General features: G+C 42.1%; 1 protein-coding gene across 1 annotated transcript in view; it reads right to left on the bottom strand.

Moving 5' to 3' along the window:
* Positions 1-20,471, bottom strand: part of GAS6 (growth arrest specific 6) — a gene marked incomplete at both ends in the record, with an annotated part of 38,438 nt that extends 17,967 nt beyond the window's left edge. The window contains 6 exons of the mRNA XM_080613210.1: positions 50-169; positions 2,276-2,398; positions 6,213-6,275; positions 7,070-7,094; positions 19,810-19,976; positions 20,402-20,471. Of these exons, the coding sequence (XP_080469336.1) occupies positions 50-169; positions 2,276-2,398; positions 6,213-6,275; positions 7,070-7,094; positions 19,810-19,976; positions 20,402-20,471 (568 nt within the window). The remainder of the gene's footprint in view (positions 1-49; positions 170-2,275; positions 2,399-6,212; positions 6,276-7,069; positions 7,095-19,809; positions 19,977-20,401) is intronic.
* Positions 20,472-22,611: the final 2,140 nt, after the last annotated feature.

Raw genomic sequence — 22,611 nt, 5'->3', positions numbered from 1 at the left:
CGTCACTAAGCATCCACTGAAGCAAACTGAGAAGCCCATCAAAGCTTACCTTCACAGGTTTTGCTGTCTTTAAGAGTGTAACCACTGAGGCATGAACAATGGTAGCTGCCCAGCTTGTTGAGGCAGAGTTGGTTACAGCCACCATTCTGTGTTCTGCATTCATCAATATCTACATCAAAAAAAAAGTGTCACAGTCAGCTTTTCACGTCTGTAAATCATCTGCAGGGTGAGAATGGGATAGGTATTGGGGAGGAGAAAGACCAAACAAGAAACACTGTTACAGCTGCAACATAATGGTTACAAAAAGCACAGAGATTGCATTCAACACTTCAAGAAAGTTAGCTTCAAGTTCATTTAACAAAAAAAAAGACAGAAGGAACTGTAACTGAGTATCTCCTTCACAGCTCTAAGAATGCAGAAGGGTATCTTCAGTCACTGTTTAGAAAAGCAAACTAATTATAACTAATGTATTTTATATCATAACTAACTTTTAAAATTATATGATGACCAATAAGTTCAGGATGAAAACTTTAAATAAAACAAGAACACTAAATCCTTACTACTACAGAACTCATGAGAAGACAAAAAACTTGAAGTTCACAGCTATTGAGCACTGTGACCTAAACTGTGCTCCAGAGAAATTCACAGCAAAAGCCTGTTAAATCCAGAAGAGACTGGATTACACCACTGATCTGCTTTACCTGCTCATTATATCCTTCCTGTATATGGGACTCAGGAGATAGCTGATGGGTAGAACAACACATTTCATGGCATTTTATAAGAAAAAAAAGGGGAGATGCTTCAGATTAATCAGCTGCTGAGCTCTCAAAGCTAACTGTATACTGATCTGCCAACTGTCTCAAATGCTTAAATATACTACTTGTAAGGGATCCTATAATCTCCCCACAATATTTACTTCAGAAGGAAAGGCTTTGGCTCTCCTGCTGTTTTGGTTGCCACAATTCTGGACTGGCTGAATGTGATTTCTGGCAATAACTTAATATTGGCAGGCAGAAAAGCAGTGGTGCTAACAGGAAACCCTGCAGGCAAAGAATTGAAAAAGGAACCAGAAAACAAAGGGAGGCAAGATAACTTCAGTATTTCATAAGGGAATAGAGAAAATCCCTCTGGGGGCCTGGAACTTCTTGCACAAATAGTTTCTGCCTGGACGTTCTCTTTGGAGGTGATCCAAATACACACTGGAATTAGGCTGATGTGAAATAAGGTCCTATTAGCAAAGAGACTTTAACAGATTAATTTCACTGGTTTGTGTATCATCAGACTCAGACCCCAACTTGACAGCTGGAAAGTCACCATTCCCATTGCAGGCATACTAGAAAGGAAGATGGGCCAGCTTCTCTGTCTCTGCAGTCTGTGATCTGTTACATCAGGGTTCACAGCAGCAGCTGTTGCAGTTTTGCTTGAAAAGCCACTACAGCTCTACTTCTGCTGCCTCTTTCAGGGGGCTGACACAGAAAGTTGGAGCATAACTTCTTAGGGTACCTTGCCGAGACCAAGCTGAGATCTATTAATGTCTAAAAATATTGATGTGAAAGAGTTACCTGATTCACAGACGATAAAAACATGAGCAGCATGCAATCCAGGTTCAGTTCTGTGACTTTCAAATTATGCAGTATCAGTGACCATTTGACAATATCACAAAACCCAATACATGTTTGTTACAAGTATAAAAGATAATGAAACCCTGTCGTGGTTTAAGCCCAGGCCGTAAATTAGAACCACGCAGTCTACTGCCCCTCCCTGCCCTTTCTTCCCCCTGCTCCTGGAGGGACGGGGAGGAGAATCGAAAGAATGCAACTCCCACAGGTTGAGATAAGAACAGTCCAGTAACTAAGGTATAACACAAATCACTACTGCTACCACCAATAATAATAATGATAAGGGAAATAAAAAGGGAAGAGAATACAACACCTCACGACCCGTCGACTGATACCTTGCCCCAGCCCAGCAGCGATCTAGCCCTTCTGGGTAACTCTCAGTTCTACATCCTGGGCATGACGTGCTGTGGTATGGAATACCCCTTTGGCTAGTTTGGGTCAGGTGTCCTGTCTCTGCTTCCTCCCGGCTTCCCCTCCTCCCTGGCAGTGCATGAGTCACAAAGTCCTTGGTCAGACTAAACATTCTGACCAGCAACTAAAACCATCGTTTTTATCAGCTCTATTCCCAGGCTGAATGTCAAAAACGCAGCGCTGCACCAGCTACTAAGAAGGAGAAAAATTACTGCTGCTGCTGAACCCAGGACAAATCCAATTACCTTTTTCACATGTTTTTCCCTGCCAGCCATGCTTGCATTCACAATAGAAGTCCCCCTTGAGATCTTCACATTTGACAGTCCCCTCTTTGTGACAAGGATTAGGAGAACACTGGTTTGGCAAATCTGATTTATATAAGGAATAAAAAACACAAAAAACAAAATGAGAACAATACATTGGAGTTACTAACAACTAGGTGTTTCACTCTCATTAAAAGTCAGGAAGCTTAAACAGTAATGGGGAATCACTACCAGAAATACTCACACCTGGCGAAACTAGAAGCTAATTCTTAGTGCTCACATGCTTAACAAGTTGTGCCAGGGATTTTGTAGAGCACAGGCAGTGGAATTCATTTCATTGCAAAAGGGAATGAGCTACCACCCTGTATCTGAAGGGCCCACCCTGAAAGAAGCAACTCAAAGTAGCTTATTTTTAAGAAAGTTAATTTCACACTCCCTACTTTGGAGAAAATACAAAGCACGTAGCAACTAAAGAAATAAGTACTCAAGGAAGGATGAGTTTGCTTTTAAATTACTCCCAGTAGTTCAACTGAGGATCTTACCAGGGCTGATAGATTTGTGGCTAGCAAAGGTTTATACCTGAAATTTTTGTCAGAGCTGTCCAATTTAGGCTTTTTTTATTGCATAGAATGAGAATAAAGAAAGAAAGACCAATGTGTTAACAGCATAAGAATAGCAAACCACTAATCCAGTTTACAGAAAGCACACTGGATTTTCTCCACAGAAAAGCAGCAAGAGGTTAATCACCATACTTTGGGGAGGACTGGAGGAACAAATATCAAATTATCAAGTAACTGTTCAACAAATGGATGTCACCTGTCCAAATTTACCTACCCACCTATCTGCAGAACACCCAGGGATAGTGCTTGGCAGAGACAGCTAAAGGAGGGATAAGGGAATACCCTTGTCCTGACAAAAAAGAGGCCAGGCCACACAAAAGAAAACACAGCTACATGGGCTGTCTGAACATACACCTGCCAGAATACCTCCCAATAAATCACTGCCCAGACAATACACTGCTGGAGGTGGAGAAGTCAGGGAAGGAGAGGGCAGGTTAAGGCAGATTAAGCTCTAATCAGCATCTTTCTTTTCCTAGACAGACCAAAATTTGTATACAGTAAACAGAATGGTTTAGGTATAGTAAGCCAAGTCCGGAAGCAGCACAATCTAAGCCTCCCAGATATGGCAGTGTTTTCAAAGTCACTTGATAAGCAAAACAAGTCAATAGGGTTATGCATGACTTATCTGGTATATCCTCAAGCTTCTGATTCTTTCTCTCAAACTGGATTCTGATGTGCCTTGCAGAGCCAGATGGAAGTAATGCTGCCCAGCTGAATACCACTCTATCGCAATTCATGGTGAATGGCAGAAACAACCTCAGACATTTCTATCACAACACCACTGTGCCAGTAGTTTGCTCCTCTTACCATGAGAACTTGAGAACATGAGGCAAAGCTTATACTCTCCTGGGCTTCATAGCTGTGTAATTCTGCCAGCTTCACAGAAGGTGCTCCTGATTTAAATCATCACAAGAGAAAATGGAGCTTTTGTTTCCATTCATTTACGTGACAGATTTTAAAAGTAATGAAGAGCATGACCTTTTAATGTGTTTCCAGCCATTTCTCATAGCACATATATAGCTCGCAAGTGCAGAGCATAGAACTACCAGTTCCAATTTTGAAGTCTATGGAAACAAGGCTTTACCTAAGTACACAGCCTGCTGCTTCCAGTTCGTTACTCTGTGCTGCCAATTTACTTTTCGATATTCACAAAATAGCGCAAATTAAAACTTCGTCAGGAAAATGATAGGTTGTGAAGATTATGGCACTCACTATTAAAAAGCAGATACCCATGACCTAACAAAAACCTCCTTGTGCTTTTTAAGGTCACATGCAGCTTCATTTTAAAAAAAAAATCTGTGGAATTTTCCAGACAAATCCTTAATTCCTGGCTGACATCCTTGCAGATCTGCAGACGAAAGTACAGGTACCTGTGCGTAAGGTAAGCATCTATCTGCAAAGCAGTTGTTGTAAATTCTCATTGCAGTAAGTAGAGATCTGGTCAGTACAACAAACGAAGTCCATAGAATGATTCAGCCCTTCCCAGAGCAGACACAGTTTGGTCAATGGAATCCCTCTAGCCTAACTCTCCACTGATTGTGATGGGAATACTGCTCATGTAGGCACCCATGCTGGAAACACCTGCATCTACCTCTCTGAATCCAGAGCTGAATCCTACCCGTAACCCTGATCTAAAGCTCTTATGAAACTGAGAATCCTCAAATACTCTGCTAAGCTATCTAATTATTGTCACAGTTAAAATTCCTATCCTATTTCTAGTATAAACTAGTCTAGTTGATCACCATCCAGCCCTTAGGTTGTGCAATGTCTTTGCAATGCCAGATTAAAAGAGCCTTCCACTACCCTATTTTGAGAGGAGAAAGGCTATTAACAGACAAAATTTAAATGTGTCTTGTGGGCACAGCCTCACAGAGCTAAAGACACTTTTGGCATCATCTGTGAAGAATTAAGAGGCACATTGGAACTGGCCAAGCACAAAGCCTGTCATTCTTCCAAGTGTGTCTCAGGCTCCTTCTCCATTACTTCTCCCGTGAATTGACAATGGCTAGCCAAAACTCAGCCATTTTAATACTTTCATGAGAGAAAATATTATAATTTTATTTCCAAAGCACTGAATCTGCAAAGGGCAAAAATCCCTAAAAACAATTATTTAGTTTTTATTTTTTCATCACTATCATTTAGACTTACATTTCTAAAACACTGATTAGCTGTTTGGAACAAGTGTTCCCAGCCGATACTGTCATTTTCAGCAGAAACTCCTGCCTCTTCACTGCGCCACACACATGAACAAAAGGAAGCATTCAGCCTCACGTTCCACTTTGAACTACCTGGCATACCGCAGCTGACATGACTACTGTAGGTCTTAGAATTCTCAGTTCAGAGGACTCAAACATCTGTAAGTGATATGGCTGCATTATATGAGGGCAAGTCTTCACGTGCCACTTACCAATCTTGGAATTCACTCTTCAGAAACTGCTGTAATGGAGTTTATAAACATGAGAGGTCGACTAAATCCTGATGCTGCTTTGGCATCACTGCTATGAAGACATGACTAATCAAGCTTGTTCACAATAAAGACTGAACCACACGAGTAAAAATGAAAATAAATGAACACACATGTGATTTTCTCCCCATGTGAACCAACCTGCTCCCAGAACATTTTTAGAACATTTATGCAGCTTTATACCTTTAGCACTGCTAAGCTTCAAGAGGGAACTGGGAAGGTATTAGAAGTGTTCGCTACATTCTGATCTCTAGTGTTAGTGGCGAACAAATATACCACTTTCTTCTCTACAAATAACAGTTTGACTTCCAAATTGATTTGAATTTGTAAAGGTTGCAGTGTTTAAAGCACAGTCACGTGATGCCTGAAACCAACATCCTTGTAAAGAAGCCTGACAAAAGCCTGTGTTTGATTTAAAGATTTTTTTAAGGTTCGTTAACAGGGGTAAGCTATTAAGGTTCCTATAACTGGGGTACTATTTAAGAGGAAAGACAATGAAAGGCCAAGCATAGTGTATAACGTTGTGGTAAAGCCTATTTCTTATCCCTCTTGCTTCTCAGTTTATTCAGACCTTGGGAAATTAGTGGTAAAGAAATGTTGCACATCATGAAATACCAAAGCGCTGAAACACAGCAGTGTAGTGGCGACAGATTATAAAAAGGAAAGGATCTTTTTTTGCTGCTCAAATAGGAAAAGTGAAATGGAGTCTCATGCCTGCAGAATAGGAAGACCAGTACTAAAATACTATCAGAAATGGAGATGACTGAGATGATCCCACTCCTTCAGGTAGAATGAGAGAATATTTAACTACAATATACAAAACAAAAGTGCTTACTATGAACGCATGTAAGAAAATCAGGACTCCTTGTATACGGCGACCCATATTTCTGAATACAAGCTGAAGAACAGAAAATGAAATTGTTATTATTATAATGATGACATGGCAGCTGTTCAAAGCATGTCAAATGATACCTGACCTGCTGATTCATTTAGCAAGGATTTGAAGGATGGATGCAAAATCGATGCAATTTTATTATCTCCCAGATGCCTTAAAATTCTCAAGTTCACTAAAATATTTCAGCTCAGGTGTACAGTAGAGTTATAAGCCATCTGAAAAGGATGATCACTTAACCAGATGCTACTATGATTCTAAAAGCATGTTAGTAGCTCATCAAATTTGACCAACTAAATCTCTTAAAAAATCTAAAAAGCACATGGAATTTTCTCAAACTGTCAGCATTTGTGATCTTAAGTACTACCTATTAAATGCAAATAAAAACCAGTATGGTGCCATGACTATGATACAGTCAATAGAGTAAGCCAATGGTTTAATAAGTAAAGGCATGTTTTTATTTTTAAGATAAGGAGATTAGTTAATAGCTGAGTTAAAGAGGGAAGATAGAAGAGCTATAATTATTTACTAATGCTGCAAGCTACAGATATAAATGCAACATCAACATTTTAACATGAAGAAAACACATAAGGATCTCTGTATGCAAATCTATACATAAGTAGAACACACCTCAAAATCACATAAGGAACTTACAGTCTATCTTAAAAATTATCAAATCATGTTTATTGCAATCAGATTTCCATCACTTTCCTTAGCAGAGACTTCAGCTGTGACAAGCTCCAGTGTTAGGCACCAGATAGCAGCACTGCCACAAAGTGCAAGTGAAAGCTCCAACTCACCCAAGTATTTCGGGTAAAAATATTCCTGTAGGAGGAAAAACAAAACAAAAATAAAGATTTGTTTAATAATATTTGCTTTTATCATCACACCTATTTAAGAGCTGCTGTTAGTTTGGTGGTCTTCGCGTTGTAGTCGTTTAACAAGGTCAAAACACCAACAATTTCTTTTTATTCAGAGCCAGAAGTAGCACAGTATCACATATGCATTTTGTCTTTTGAAAAGGAAAGAAACACTAGCTCCAGCCTCCACGTATTTTTTTGACAATGGCTGACCTAGTAAGTGGCAGAGCATGAAGCCACTTGCCCACTATCCAAGAGGTAACAATGCTGATGATGGCATAAGGTAGGGGAAGAAAGAGGAATCTAGAGACAAAACCACAGAGGGAAAGTAAACTTAGTCACTCAGTGCCTCCTCGGAGGCCCTCTGCTGATGCAGAGCACACGCAGCATCCTAACACCGCAACCACTAAAATAAACGGTACCGTTTGCTCTTACAACAAGCATCCTACAACTCTAGCAGCACCCATTGCTATACTGCCCACTCCATCACATCATGGAGACAGACGGTCTGCTCACATCAGGGAATAATGGAAATCTGCAAGTGAGGGGAGACCTGACTTCATTAATCTCAAACTAGACTGAAAAAGGCGTTCCCACTCCTCTCACAGCACATGGTATAAGTACATGGTATAAGTATTACTCTTCCTTACCTTGTGTCAACAAAGCGTATCTGTACAAGGAGAGCAACAGTTTGCTGCTGTGATGTGGATCTAACTTTGCATGTTAGAAAAATATTCAGCTTGGTAAGGCCTTGCCAGTGGCATGATTGCTTGCACCAACACAGAACAACTGCAGGGAAATGCAGCCGTGCTGTATGGAAGGGTGGGAGACTGCCCTGAGCTGATCGTTAAACCACATTCTTAAAAATAATACAAAAATTCATGGCTAGGAAAGAGCATTTCTTTCCAACTTCACTTCATACCAGATCTTGTAATGCATAAACACTAGTTCAAGTGCTGTTAAAATTGTTGTTGGGGCATGCAGTGAGGGACAACTTATGGATTCTATCAGTGTTTCTGCTTTTTTTTCTTAAAATGAACCATTTCTCAGCTAATTGTGGAAGCATAATTCTCTTTCCTACAACATGAGGAAATTTCATATACCACTATCTGCGCTGAGACTGGGACAGTAAATACCCTGCATTCTACAAAATTAATTTGGTCTATACCATGTGCAAGATAAGAAACTATTTTATCTTCTCCTCTTATTACAGATGTTTGGATAAGCTTATGCATATATACAGGCATGTACACACAACAGAGACAGGCACACACCGTGATTCAATTTGACCCAGTTTGTCTAATGCAATCAATTGCATTGCTGTTGTTCACCAGAAAAAGCAATTGCTTCTGGCAAATATGCTCCAGTTACTGAAATGCACCATGTAAATATTCAGCCTAAATCATGAAAGCATCAAGAAAGAAGTAGTTTACACTTACTCTGATTTTCAGTTCTGATATGAGAGTAACAGGCTTGGCAACTTCTGGGGTTAAGCTTTGTAGTATCTCTTTGGGTTAACAAACCGAGTGAGGAGCTCAGACCTCATTATGAGCTCCTCTTCCTCTTTTATTTTTAAGGTTTGGTTTTGGAAAAGACAAGTAAAAAAAAAATACAGTCAAAATAAATGTAAATCTAAGCAGTCCAAGTACTCAGATGAGTGCCCAGCTGTGCTACAACCACAAACTGAACTTCAGCCAGTACTCAAGGAGAAAAAGATAGCGGCATGTGATGAAATATTCCAAACATGTTTCTTATTATTTCCTCTTTATTCAATTTACGACACAAAAATGCGCAGATGTGTTTAACCACCAACAGGATAATCCAGACACTGGCAAGAACAACTTTTTCTGCACTGACAAGAAATAGGAGCTTTCATATTCATGGCCACCAGCCTAATTGCTTCAAGTCAGTGATGGCAAAGGCATAAAACTTCATTTTTCACTTGACCTCTGATGAATGAGTTGAGTCCTAGAAAAGTTGTACAGAGTTTACTTTTGAATGAAATATTATGGTAACTAGTTATTTTCATTGCACAAATAACCTTCCAAATGCAAACTGACTGTATATTGATTCAAAGACAGTTGAGCAGCAGAAGAGTGAAATTCCAAAACACTGTACCACCATAAGCTTCATTTCACAAGATACATAACAGAGGCAAGTGATTTAAACAGGAGGCTATTAATAGAAATTTAACCCAAATCTACTTGCTTATCAGAAGCACTTCTCCAGGTTCCTGCTGATAATACCATTCTAAAATAAAGTAACATCATCACAGGTTCTACCATCACTCATTCTTGTTTGATTAACTTTTCAGCTTACTCCATAATTAGTTTTCCTTACAACAGGCATCTAGAAATATAATGACAATGTATTTCCATTCAGGCTGAAGATGAAGCAAAATAAATCACCACAGAATTATAGTAAGTTAAATTTTCAGCTTGGACTCTGGTAAAAAAGTCAACATTTAAATGTTGTCAGCCCTTCCTCTTCAGATTTGCTTTCCTAATTAGTGCTTAAAATAAAAGCAGAAGCAATGGGCTTTTTAAATAAAAAGCTATAAACAAATACATGTTGGACATAAACATCCTCTGTATAAGCTGCTGTACAGACACTGACCTCATCAAGCTTTCTATCCAATCTGTCCAGCAGCAATGTCCTAGCCCATGCAAGAGGAAGACAATACCTTGCACTTCAGTGAAGTGGAAAGTACAGCACTATGCCAGTCCCCCCAGGCAGGTGATGACTTGCTTATTTCAGCTCACTTCAAGGACCCTTCTGTTGCTGTCTAGGTGACAGAGCTGTGCTTTGTCAGGAAAGATTTAAGCCCTACTGCCTGTGCCCCTTTCACACAAACACATCTACATGCTAGAAGCAAGGCTTTCAATGCATTAAACACAATTAGTGGTTTCCACAACTGAAGCGCAAAACCTAAGAGTCCATGCTTTTATTCCAGGGTAGAGTGACACCAAACACTTCTCCATGGGGTTAAGAAGTTCCTCTCCCACCTACATCCAGAATTTGTTCCTACCTTTATAAAAGCCATGCAACACTTAATATGAATGTCTAAAATCACAAGAGAGCAGGAATTTAAAAATATCCTCAAAAAAAAAACCCAACCCAAACACCCCTAAAACTCCAGGATGTTCATTTTTAGATTTGTTTTTTCTTCCAAATATTAATGGTTGCAGTGAAATAGTGAAGAACAGTTTGTGTGGAGCTACCCCCACAATACCCTGCACTGAAACAACTGAGGAGAACAGCAACGTGAAGGTAACGATTCCTAAGACAGCTGTGAAGTTGAAGGAACAGAAGTACCTATATCAGCTTCCCTGGCAAAGGAAACCTATAGAGTGACAGGGCTCACCATCTGTTTTCAACTCCATGGCCAAACCTTCTCTTAGAAGCAAAAGCCAGAAGTTTGTGAAATTATACTGAATATGCTTTAGTCCTGCTTCATTTTTAAAGAAGATGGAAGAACAACAAATCAGAGCAGGCGTTAACATGACTCACTGTATAAAAATAGACCTTCTGAAAACATAACAATGACCCTGTCTACACCAGGAAAATGTACTTACTGTGACTTAAAGTAATTGACAACATTGGAAAACTCAGCCAAAAGGGCCTGCCAACCGCTTCTGTCTGTTTTGCCTAAGGACTAGGTCAGGTAAGCCTGATCAGCACTGAACCTAATCAAGATCATGCTCGAGCTGTAGTGGCAGCACATAAAAGGCGTAGTTTACAGAAGGACAGCTCATGTTCCTTGGCAATGGGCTCTTAGTGGCCCTACTTGAGGAGGGGTGTTGAACCAGACAGCCTCCAGAGGTGCCTGCCAACCTCAACCACCCTGTGATTCTGTGACACTGGAGGATCTCCCAGACTTGTGTTAGCACTGGTAATTTTTAAAAAGCATTTTCTTAGTTACCTAGTTACCTCTTAGAGAGCAGCAACAACTCCCACATCATGCCCTTTTCTTATTTCCACATAATGACTCTCCCTTTTCCTCCTTCCTTCAGGACTGAATGTTTGTCTTGGGCATGGCCAGACCTCCTTGTTTATAAATGTACTTCGTGTTTCCACACCGCAGTCCTGCACTGTCCTTGCAAAGAAACAGCCACTACCAACCATAATTTGCTATAACATACTGTTTGACAGCTGTTTAACCGTTATAACCTGAGAATACAAATCTCAGTAATGCTCAAAAGCTCTCTGCATTTTTTGAAACTCAGCCCTAGGCTTTTGATGCATGGCAAACCTGATCCTGACTAACGAGGCCTTCCTCCCTTACAATGTAATTAAGCAGTCCTGCAATTCAGATGATTATGTAGGTAGAACCTATAGTTCTAGAAGTTATGCTCAAATCAATGCCATGTTGCTTGAACAAGCTTTCCTTCTCATTGTGAGGATACCTACACTCAGCCAGGTCAGATTGCTTCCTATTTTGCTTTGGCCCCATCTGTCCTCTCCATGCAAGGCGCTGAGAGAACTTCTCTGCACAATTTGGCAAGTGAGGCTTTAAAGAAGCAAGCAGGTCATGGTACACTACAAAAGCACCCTCAAAGTCTCATCTCTTACTACCAAAGTTATAGCTGCTTAGGGTAGCTTTCAGATTTTGTGTCCGTTTGCAAAGTGTCCATGCTGTCCAGCTATTCTGGTGCACAAAGACTGAGACTGCCCCTTCCACCATCTTTCCAGACAAGAAGCATTCAAGACCACCCTCTCCACCATCACCCATTTCATAGAGAGTAAGCATCTCTGCAGAATCCTGAAAGCTCGATAAAAAAGCATCTATTGTCACAGCTTCCCTTACCCTGTTCTGAGGGGTAGGACTATTTCCCAACAGCTTACTGAGGTGCCACTTCAGCAGATGTTGCTCTGCAATAATTAAAAAACCACCAATGATTAGAATGCACAATCACAGGAAAAAAAGTAATGAAAGGAAAAAATAAGAAAAAAAAGTTCCTGCATGTCCCAGCCAACAAAACCACAGATACTTTACATTTGTAAAGACATAGGAGGGGCAGAGAGATGATTTGTATATGTGGCCTGAGGTTTGATTGCACAGTAACGATGTGAAATGGATGTAACTGGTTCTAAGGTCCAACTGGTTCCAAATATTCCAACAAAAATAATTTATAGAGTCATTCCAATGAGTTGCTTGTATGTGCTTTTAAGTTATTCTTCATGCAATCCAATCCCAAATGCCTTGAGGTTTCCTCCACTGCTTCAGAATTATAGAAGCATAGAATCATAGAATAGTTAGGGTTGGAAAGGCTACTTTCCCTCCAGCTGTATTAATGTGCAATTTGAAAAGAAGATCTCAGTTTAGTAACAGATCTTCCCTCAGCGTTGCTTGTTTGAATCCTTATTTACAGCAATAGTTACAATATTTTTGTGTGGTTAAACTAAGACTCACTTAGAAACTTCAGCCAAATTAAGCAAAACAGGATAAGTAAAAGGCCCTTCAACATCCTATATGGTGTCATTATTCTGCACTTATTTAAGCCATATTTAAAACAGAACAGATTAGATATCCTATCCAACATGATTTAAACATTTGTGATCGCTCTTATAGGCTCTGACATTTTATCCAGGGAAATGAAGAAATACTGCATTTTTCCCCTTTCGGCAACCTTATGTTATTTCCTTAAATGTTTCTTTAGATTCTGCTTAGCTGCAGAGGTTGCAACTCACGCTAACAGCCCTCATCCACTTTAAGGAATTGCTGGATTTGGCCTCAGAGGGGACAGGCAAGCAAGGTATAGGGAGGTGACATCTGAGACAACGCTAGACCCTTGTGACAGAATCTGATCTCATAATTCCCTATTCATTATTTTATAACTAAGTAACTTTTGCTCATCTGTTCCTGTCCTAAATGTCTTCTGGAAGTGAACCAGGACCCCGTGTTTCAGGAATCAGCCAAACGTGGTAGCTCTCCAGATGCACAAGATTTTGTATAGTGCAAGCATGACCCATTCTCCTTTTACTTCTTCACTTATGCACCCTTTTGTCCTGGCAGGTGTGCAGAGTGAAGACAATACCAGCACTTGTCCCTCTCCCTGAATATCCTCCTTACTTTCCAACTGTGCTCTTCCTCTAGGTGTCACTGAAAAGAACAGGAAGAAAACCCAAAACAATAAATAAGGAAACTTCCCCACAGTCATGTGCACATGTGGAAAGCCTCTAGGACAGCAGGTCCTAACAAAACAGTGGTGAAGACAGAGATACAGAAGGGAGACTTGCTGAAAAACTTCAGTGAAGTTCTCCAAGGCTTGGTTGTTCATTGACTTGAGAATTTTTCTCTCCAGACTACTCTTCTTTAGATCGGTTACTCACAGTGGTCCATGCAGTAGCACAAATTGCTGTGCAGTAAGGATGAACAGAATAGGCAAGAGAATTGCTTACTCCAACTACATCAGCTAAGTTTCCAAATGTGAAATCAAAGCCTGATAAGTAATGTGAGTGGAAGAGAAGTAAACCCTCTCCTCAGTTCTCTTACCTGATTCTTAGGCAGCTGCATTCCTCCAAAAAAACTGTCTTACCTTAACTTCATCTGTTTTTCCATTATTTATATTATAAATATATTTATATTATAAATATATATTATATTCTTGACCCAAAGCTGTATAATACCCCTGCTTCAGTTTACCATTCCTTGCATCTTTTTCCATTCTGTCTTAAACAGCTCCTCAATGTAATATTAGCCACTTTTCTCTTACTCCTTCCCTCCTAATGCACAAGGGGGTTAGCAGATAGCACTTTCATGATGCGGTGTCCCAGGTCTATTCTGAACTTCTGGGCTTAACGCACATGAGTGGAAACAGATGAAGATCAGGTAGGCACGAGTCCAGCAAAGTTAAAGGAGCTGCGTCTGCTTTTACAAACAGTAAGCTTTGTTCACCGTTCTCAATAACTTTTGATAAAGCAGCATTTCGCTAATAAATGCTTTCTAAAGCAGGCAGGAATATGTTTGTCACCCTCCTGCTACTGAACCCCGTCACCACAAATGCTGTGTCTGTACTGCCAAGTAGATACATACATCCTGCTCTGCAGTCCCAACCTGTTTGCCTTCCAGATCAGTTAAACCCACTGGGTTTTGGTACAATGCCCTCCCATCCTGTGTTTCCTTTATAAGAAACTACAGGGAGAAGAAAGAAAGGGAATGGAGAACACCTGGTCGACACGCAGACCTCATCCCAGCAGAGAGCTGGGATGGCACTATGGAGTATATCTGGACACTCAAATTTTTCTGCTTCCTTCTTCTCTCCTGCAATACATTCCTGGGCAAAAGTCTAATCTCCCCATATTTTCTTTTTCATAATCTATTAAGTAGGTACCACTGTGCCTGGGAATCCATTCTTCCATACATTGAGTCCAAGCAGGCTAAAGCACCAGCAAAGAGTTTTCCAGCAACTTCTTCCCTCTCTCAGATGAATTCTGCACCAACAAGAAAAGATACATCAATTTATACCAGCTATAAATCTAGCCCTTCTTCCACACTTCCAAAACACCATAACAAGTCAGCATATTGAGAAGAATTTTCACAACAAATAAAACCAGATTTTTGCCTGGTTCTAGAGAGGAATATTCTATACAGGGATGATGACATCTGTATTTAAAGATGGTATCAGTATTTTTCATGTCTAGACTACACAACATTCACTAAATTACTCCAAGAAATTTTACACTCCTTAACATTCCCGGTAACTCCTCTCCTCCCCCTACATGCCTTCATACTTTTCTCATTAGTATTTACAAGTGTGTATTTACCTTGCTATTCTTAGAAATAAGACCTAAATATTGTCTGCCAAGCACCCTTCCTAAAAGATCAAAGTTTGGATGACTCTAGTCTACGCATGCAGCTCATCTGTGTTATCATGACCATGTCACATAGTGGAACAAATAAAGAAATAAAACCAATGAACTACTAACATTATGAAAACCAACCAAACTGACCATTATCACACCCTGTACATTGTTTCATCTGCATTTCGGCTTGTCCCTTACCCAGCCTAGCAGAAAGAATGCTGACACTGCTGGATGCTTTGTTAGGATCAGTAATTTTCAAGACATGACTGCAAAAAGCCCTAAAAAGCCTTGTCTGGTCTCACTGCAGCTCTTGCCATTAAGTGGGAAACTGGACTAGATGGGTGGACTAGAGACCTCTTCGGTCCCCTTAATGTTACTCTGTGATTCTTTGCCAGTATTTTATGTATAGCCATAGATTTTAACAGCAGTTTGGATGCAAGTCCCTCAAGAACCATGAGAACTTTTCATGTCCCTGCCTGTCAATCAGATGTTCATTCTGCACGCATATGAAAACCAGCTCGCTTTCCAAGGTACTCTATTGAGGGACAAATCCATAAACAGTAAACACAGGCAGCCAGGCTGACCTACGTCAGATTTTTCTGGTGAGTCTAACACCTTTCAAAGCATTCAGCATGGCAAATCTAATGGTGACCTGCAAGAAGACCAGTAATTCTTCAACAACAACAGCAAGCAAGATGTGCAGTGACAAATGCTGTACTGATAATACTGTGATACCAAATTACAAGAGGCTGCATTTGAACACCTTCCCTATGCTGAGCCTTTCAAAACAGAGAAAATGCTTGCCCATTTTGCTGTATTTACTCTTCAGCGAAATCAGCGTTTCCAAGAACACCATTAACTACGCTCCCTTCTGCCCCTTGGATGACCACATTTTTAGAACAGGTCAGTGAAATTCCAGGGCAGTTTATCAGTCAGTTAATAAGCTGTAATACCTTGACTGCATACCAAGGTTAAATATTTCTGTAGTACTGCTTTTTATAAGGCCCCATCAACATTTCAAGTAAGATAACATTCTTATCTCTATCGCAAAGATATTTTGCAACTTCACCTCATCTATCACACCTAGCATATCTTTATAATAGATCACATTTAGAAACAGTCCTCATACCTCCCATGAACATGTTTTCCATCCTTATTTGTTCACAATGTATTATTTTTTCATGTTTGTTTGGTACCTCAATCTAGCAAAACAGGAACCATCCCAGAATTCTGCTGTAATATCTAAGGATGTTATAATCAACGTCATGAAAAAGATAGACAGGCTGCAGGACTCATTAACCCAGGCTCACACTTGTTTTTACCATGTATAGTCATACAAATGGCACAGACTGAGTTTTGTTCTGCCCCCTAAAAAAAAAGAAAATAATCTAAAAATGTTTCAATTGATCTTCCTTCCTCCAGTCTGCCTGAGCTGATATTTATATTTTCCGTAACATAAAAGACAAAAGCTGCACTGGCCTGCAAATGAATGGCTACTTAGCCCTGCATAATACACTATTCTTAGCAGTTGATGTAAGTAATCACACATGTGGCAACACCCACATTCAGGTTTCAGAGAACGTGTATCTCCTGCTGAGTGCCTGCAGATGTTGCTTTGGAAAGCTGATCACTGAAACAATGGAAGGCATGCAAAAAGGGTATTATGAGATATAAATAATATATATATATGTGTGTGTATATATATGCATCACAAGCTACGTGTCAGCCTTTCTTCATCTGTCTGATTGAATCAGTTAATGCACTTTCCTATCACATCTTTAAGTTACAGGTCTTGAAATTAGGCCTTCAAATTCTCTTCACACAACCACAGGAGAGTTAAGAATGGCAAGGTTTTTAAGAAGACTCACACATTTCCTTTACATTAGATCACTTAATGGGGGGACAGGGAAAAGAAACAATACTTGTGCTCATATGGCAAGCCTTTCTTCAGGTCAGAGAAACAGCAAGCTATTAATGAATCTCAAATTAACCTTCAGTTGTCAAGGCTGCAAGACCATTGCTTCCATAGGACAGGAAACATCCAAATGCCTACATTCATGCTCACTTTATGCTTTAAAGCATAAAACCTGGGAGATAACAGCAGCACAGATGAGCAGTGCACTGATGTGTTCCTCATAGCTTGCCTACTACAAGGTTATCCACAGAGCTCAGCGCTGTGCAAAAAGTAGCTGTAGCAGTTTCTGCTATGACCTAAGTAGTTACCCCATGTGACCAGGTTCAGCAGGCAGAAACAAAAGTTTCAGCCTTCCTAAACTACACGGAATCACTCCTGGTCAATAAAAACTCCTCTCTTTACCGGCATGGACCAGCTGCAGCCTGACAATATGCTGAAGCGTGACTGCAGTAACTGTAATTCCTCAAACTGCAAGACATTGTTTATCAACAGTTTTCATCTTTCCTGAGTCAAGTTTGTCTCAGCTAGCTTCCTTCTTCTGTCAGTCACCAGGATACAACATCCTGGTTGTATCCATACAGCATAAGTGAAATGACAGCAGGGTATCTTCCTAGCATATAAGAAACACTTCCATTACCTCAGGCGTGTATTAATACTCAAATCCACAGATGCTGCCAGAGGAGCAGCCATCTAAGCCTTACAAAGCACTGGATACTTCCAGTGTGTGGAGTGATAACAGCCTACATACGTGAACTCTGCCACCGTGCATTAGAAAATTACTACTGAACAGCAGCTGCTGCCTTCATGCCGCATACTGATTGCAGAATGGATAGGAAGGGCCGTAAAACCCCGTAATAGGCAGCACACTTGCTTCTCAGTCAAACTGAAGCAAAGTAACAGCAAGGAGTAGGACATACTGCACGTAACAAGCATGCTCACAGCTCTTGGGAGGTTTGTGTCTCAGAAAAGGTAGGCTCTTATGTCACTGCAGACCTAAAAGTATTATAAAATACAGTACTATGGTGCAGAAGCGCATGTAAAATAAGCAAGGGGGAACAGACACTAGAAGCTCATCTAGCCTTAGTGATATTTCTTTAGAGGTCTTCAGAACTAGAAAGAGACCTAGCAGTAGTAACAAAACAAATGCACCCAAAAAAATCAAAAGCATTTGCAACAACAGAAAGTTTGCATTGTCCTGCAAAGCATGCTTAAATGCATGACTGGATCTTCTTAGACAATTTATATTACACATTAAAAAAATGTAAACCAAAGTGAATTCACTACTTTCATTACAGTAGGAGAGTTATATATTTTTTCCAATATACAAAATAAGTACTTAATATTGCTAAAGACTCCTGACACATTTACAGAGTCTACCACCCTCTAAACTGATTTATCCATGCATTGCCTTTGGCTGCTTTCGTGGCCAGAAGCTTGTTAGAAAAACCAGTGACCTCAGATCACCTTTTTTCCAGACTAATACAAAATCATATTTGGGGTATTTTTTCCTGCATCCGCTACTATATGGTGAATATTTATACTGAGCTTAAAGTTATGTTACTGAACATGAATTATGGAAATTGCTGTGCCAGCTATTCTCACCACATTACAGTTATCCATACTCTGTATTAGCTCAGTTTTAGAGGACAAAAGCAAACACTGCTGCATGCAGATGCACACGTCCACATAAGAGGTGTACCATTAAACACTGCCTGGGCAAGTGTTCTGTATTAAGCTCTAAATTAAAGATTGTCAAAAACAAAAGCCAGCATCACAATGTTTTTGCTGTGCTTACTACTGCCTTGTGATGGCAAGCTACTGCTCTGTATATCCAGCACTGAGCCTGCTAACAAAGCACACATGTCAAGACTTGTCTGACTGAAGCATAAAACATCTCCTCAGTCCCTCCCTTGCCTGTGGTGTGTCTCTGTGTACACACGCACTCACAAACTCTGTCCTATCTTCTCCCTAGAGCATCATACTGTTAATAGGAACATGCTGTGCAATACCAAGCTTCAGTTTGAACACCAAGAAAATCCACTGCTAAATCAATGCCAGATAATCTCTGCAACGAGAACAGCCTATCCAAAACACTGTAGAGAGGAGGTGTAAAATAATTGGAAGAGTAAGCAATTAAGCAATTAATTAAGCAATACAAATGCAACCACATGCTGCCCGAAGTGAAAGGAAGACTGAAGTGAAAGTCAGCCTGGAGAAGGCTGGAAAAAGTCAGCTCTGTGTCCAGTGTGCATGCTGTAAATGTGAGTTCACGCTTAGCATTAGAAGTGCAGCAAAACCACGTTCTTGTACATGTGCTCTCCTGCTGTTGCAGTGGTATGTCATGAACCTACTGATTCCAAAATGCTGACCAAGCTGAATATGGCCCAAAAGGATTACAGTGTGTTTATGACATACTTCTGAGAAACCCCTATTCTGACATATGCCACAACATTAAGGGGATTTTAAATACAGCTGAGATGGGAGGCTTAAGGAAAGAGGGATGGTGAGGTGTCCAGACAGAGAAGCCATGGCATTATGTTGCACTGGTCTTGCTGCATGGATTCACACCATGGGTGAACAGGCACCTTCCACTCTCCAGAGAGAGCAGTCATACAGCAGGTGCCAGGCTGGGCTGCTCACCCAGACCATTCTCATGGAAGCATTTTCAACCCTAACCAGACAGAACTGACACAGCCCTCGCACAGGCTGGGTGCTAGTTATGCTGGATGACTTCCAGTCATTCACCTAATGGTTCCAGTTCCTCCTTCTTCTCCTTTTCTTCCTCCTCCTCCTCCCAATGGCTTCGCCAGCTGTGCAGGCAGCTGGCACCCAGCCACAGATGGATGGAAGGATGGACTAATGGAGGGATAGAAGGATCGAGGCATGGAAGGATCGATGGTGGGAGGGAGGCCAGAGCGGACAACCCACCCCAATCTTCGCGGCGGCTCTGCGTCCTTACCGTCTCAGGGTCGTTCTCAAACACCTCGCGGGCCTCCTCCTTGCTGCAGTGCTCCTCCACGCACTCCCTCTCCAGGTGCCCTTGCTTGGTCTCCTCGAAGATCTGGTAGGCTCGCCGCTGCCTCTGCCTCAGGAACTGTGCAGCCTCCGGGGCGCGCAGCAGCACGGCTGGGCCGCCGGTCGCCGGCGGTGTGCGGAGGATGAGGAGGACGAAAAGGAGGAGAGGAGCAGGAGGAGAGGAGAGGCAGCGGTGAACAGCTGAGCCTGCCCGGCCGCTTTGTTACCCCCGTCCCCGCACACCAAACCGCTCCGCAGGGGGTAGCAAGCACACCCCTCTCCCGCCCGGGGGTCGCTGCGGTGTCGCTCCGGCCCCTCACGCTGGCGACGCCGCCGCGGCACCGGCGTTCCCTGCTGCTACCGCCGCCGCCTTCCCGCCCGCCGCAACCGTGAAGCTGTTCATCCCCCCCTCAACGCACACACACCGCAGCCCCAGCACCTCCCCAGCCAGCTCTCTCACACACACGGCGGTGGGGGATGCTCGGGATGCGGCGTGTGCCGCAGGGACGGTTCCCACCCCCTCCCGCGGTACTCACTCTGCGAGGAGTCCGCCGCCAGCAGGACGAGCAGGAGGGCCGCCCCGAGGGGCGCCGAGGGATGCGGCATGGTGCGGCGGCGGCTGGGGCCGGGCCGGGCCGAGCCGAGCCGGGCTGGGCCGGGCGCTGGAGGAGCGGAGCGGAGCCGACCAGGTCGGGCGGGCGGCGGCGCGGCTGGGGAGCGCGCTGCTACTGCGGGAGCGCTGCGCCGGGGAGCCCAGCAGGGGAGCCGGGGAGCCGCTCGCCCGTCCTACCCACTCGCTCGCCAAGTCACCGCCACCCAGGGACACACCTCGCGGCAGGGAAGCGCGGCCCCGCGTACCTGCCCGGCCCCCGGGAAAGGCCGTGCTGAGCTGCGGGGCGGAACGCTAGCAGCGGGGCTGATGGGCGGGCAGCCGCCCCAGGGAGCTGGCGGGAAGGCGGCTGTCTCCTGTACTGCAGGGCTCCTCGCTACAGAGGGGGAAGCTGGCACTAAACCCAACCCAGTGCTGCCTTACGGGAGAAGCTTGGGCCAGGCTGAGAGAGTTGGGGTTGTTCATCCTGGAGACGAGAAGTCTCCGGGGAGACCTTAGAGCAGCCTTCCAGTACCTAAAGGGGACCTACGAGAAATCTGGAGAGGGACTTTTTACATGGGCATGTAGTGACAGGACAGGGGGGAATGGATCTAAAATGACAGAGGAGAGATTTAGATTAGACATTAGTAAGAAATTCTTTGCTATGAGGGTGGTGAGTCACTGGCACAGGTTGCCCAGAGAAGTTGTGGCTGCCCTATCCCTGGAAAGACCCCCAGGATGGGGCTTTAAGCAACCTGGTCTAGTGGAAGGTGTCTCTCCTTGTGGCACGGGGGTTGGAACTAGGTGATCTTTACAGTCCCTTCCAGCCCAAACCATTCAGTGATTCTCCCTACACCCCAATACATATATTTTTCACAAATAATTTTCAGTTTATTCCAGTATTTTAGGGTAAAATCCTCTGGAAAGATATGGATGTAGTTTACACTAATATGTTGCAAGCCATCCTTTACCATCCCTTGTCCGTGTGTAGTTACACAGGACACATCCAATGTGGAAACCCTGTTAGCTGTTACCCAGCCCTGTATGGTCAGAGCTGCATGTAGACCGCCCGTTGCTACCCCTGTTATCTGTACTGCCCTGTGGTGGGTGTGACAGGTAACTCCAGTAACACCAAATCTATACGTTTGTCAAGAAAGCTTTAATGGCATAAGAAAGTTGATGTGACCTCTCATCAAGTTAATTTAGTTCACTAAGCCAACAGAAAAGTATTTATTTTTACTAAAAGTCTTCTGAAATGCTCAATTGCCAGTGTAGGATTTGGCTGTTCATCCAGACTTCGTATTATCTGCCACCTGTCCTCATGGTATTCAGCTTCTCCTTAAAATTTCTGAAGATGTTGAACAGCAGAAATTTTTTGTGGGTTCTGGGGACAGCTTTATTGTGTGATCTAGTGATGAGTTTCCTTTCTTTCAGACATTTGTTTTATCCTTTTCCTTTCATTCCCCATGAATACACTTTGAGAGCCTATGGTGGAAGACCAGGTCAGAAGCTTTCTGTAATCCAGGTATGTCATATTATCAGAACCATCTTATCTATATTAAAAAAAACCAAGAAAAAAAGATTACTTCTTGAAACTCTAATGGGCTTGCAAAACATGGCGTCCTACTCGATACGTAATGCTGAATCTTCTCCAATATGTATTCATTTTACTAATTCTATTCTTTATTATAGTTTCCAGTAAGTTGCCTGGCATAGACATCAAACATTGATTTGGGTGAGCCCAGAAATCCTTTTAACAGTCACATTTTCCACCTTCCCTTCTTCTGGCACTGCATGTAGCATTTAAGGCAGATTTAAGTAATGAGTTGCATAAAGCAAGTTTCATTTTCTTCAGAACTCATGGCTTTTTGCCATCTGATCTCAGCTATCACAGTGAGGTCTTACAGAACATAACAAAAAAAAAAAAAGACAGGAAAAATAATTCAGGAAACATTAAAACAACGTTATATGAACTACTTATACTCTCAGCGTGGCCAACTCTAGGCTCCCTTTTGACTTTAAAATAATCTTGGTACAGAGATTTCCAGATGTAAATCTGAACCTGTAGGATTAGATCCCATTGGTTTATAGACACAAATCAGAAATATGCACCAAATTAAGCAAATTTTGGACGAAGTGATCAAAAATACCAAAGGT

Source organism: Psittacula echo (genome assembly GCF_963264785.1).
Source record: "Psittacula echo genome assembly, chromosome: 3".
NCBI classification, from domain to species: domain Eukaryota; kingdom Metazoa; phylum Chordata; class Aves; order Psittaciformes; family Psittacidae; genus Psittacula; species Psittacula echo.
The sequence above is the reverse complement of the archived record's forward strand: the minus strand, read 5'-3'. Positions and strand labels throughout refer to the sequence as shown.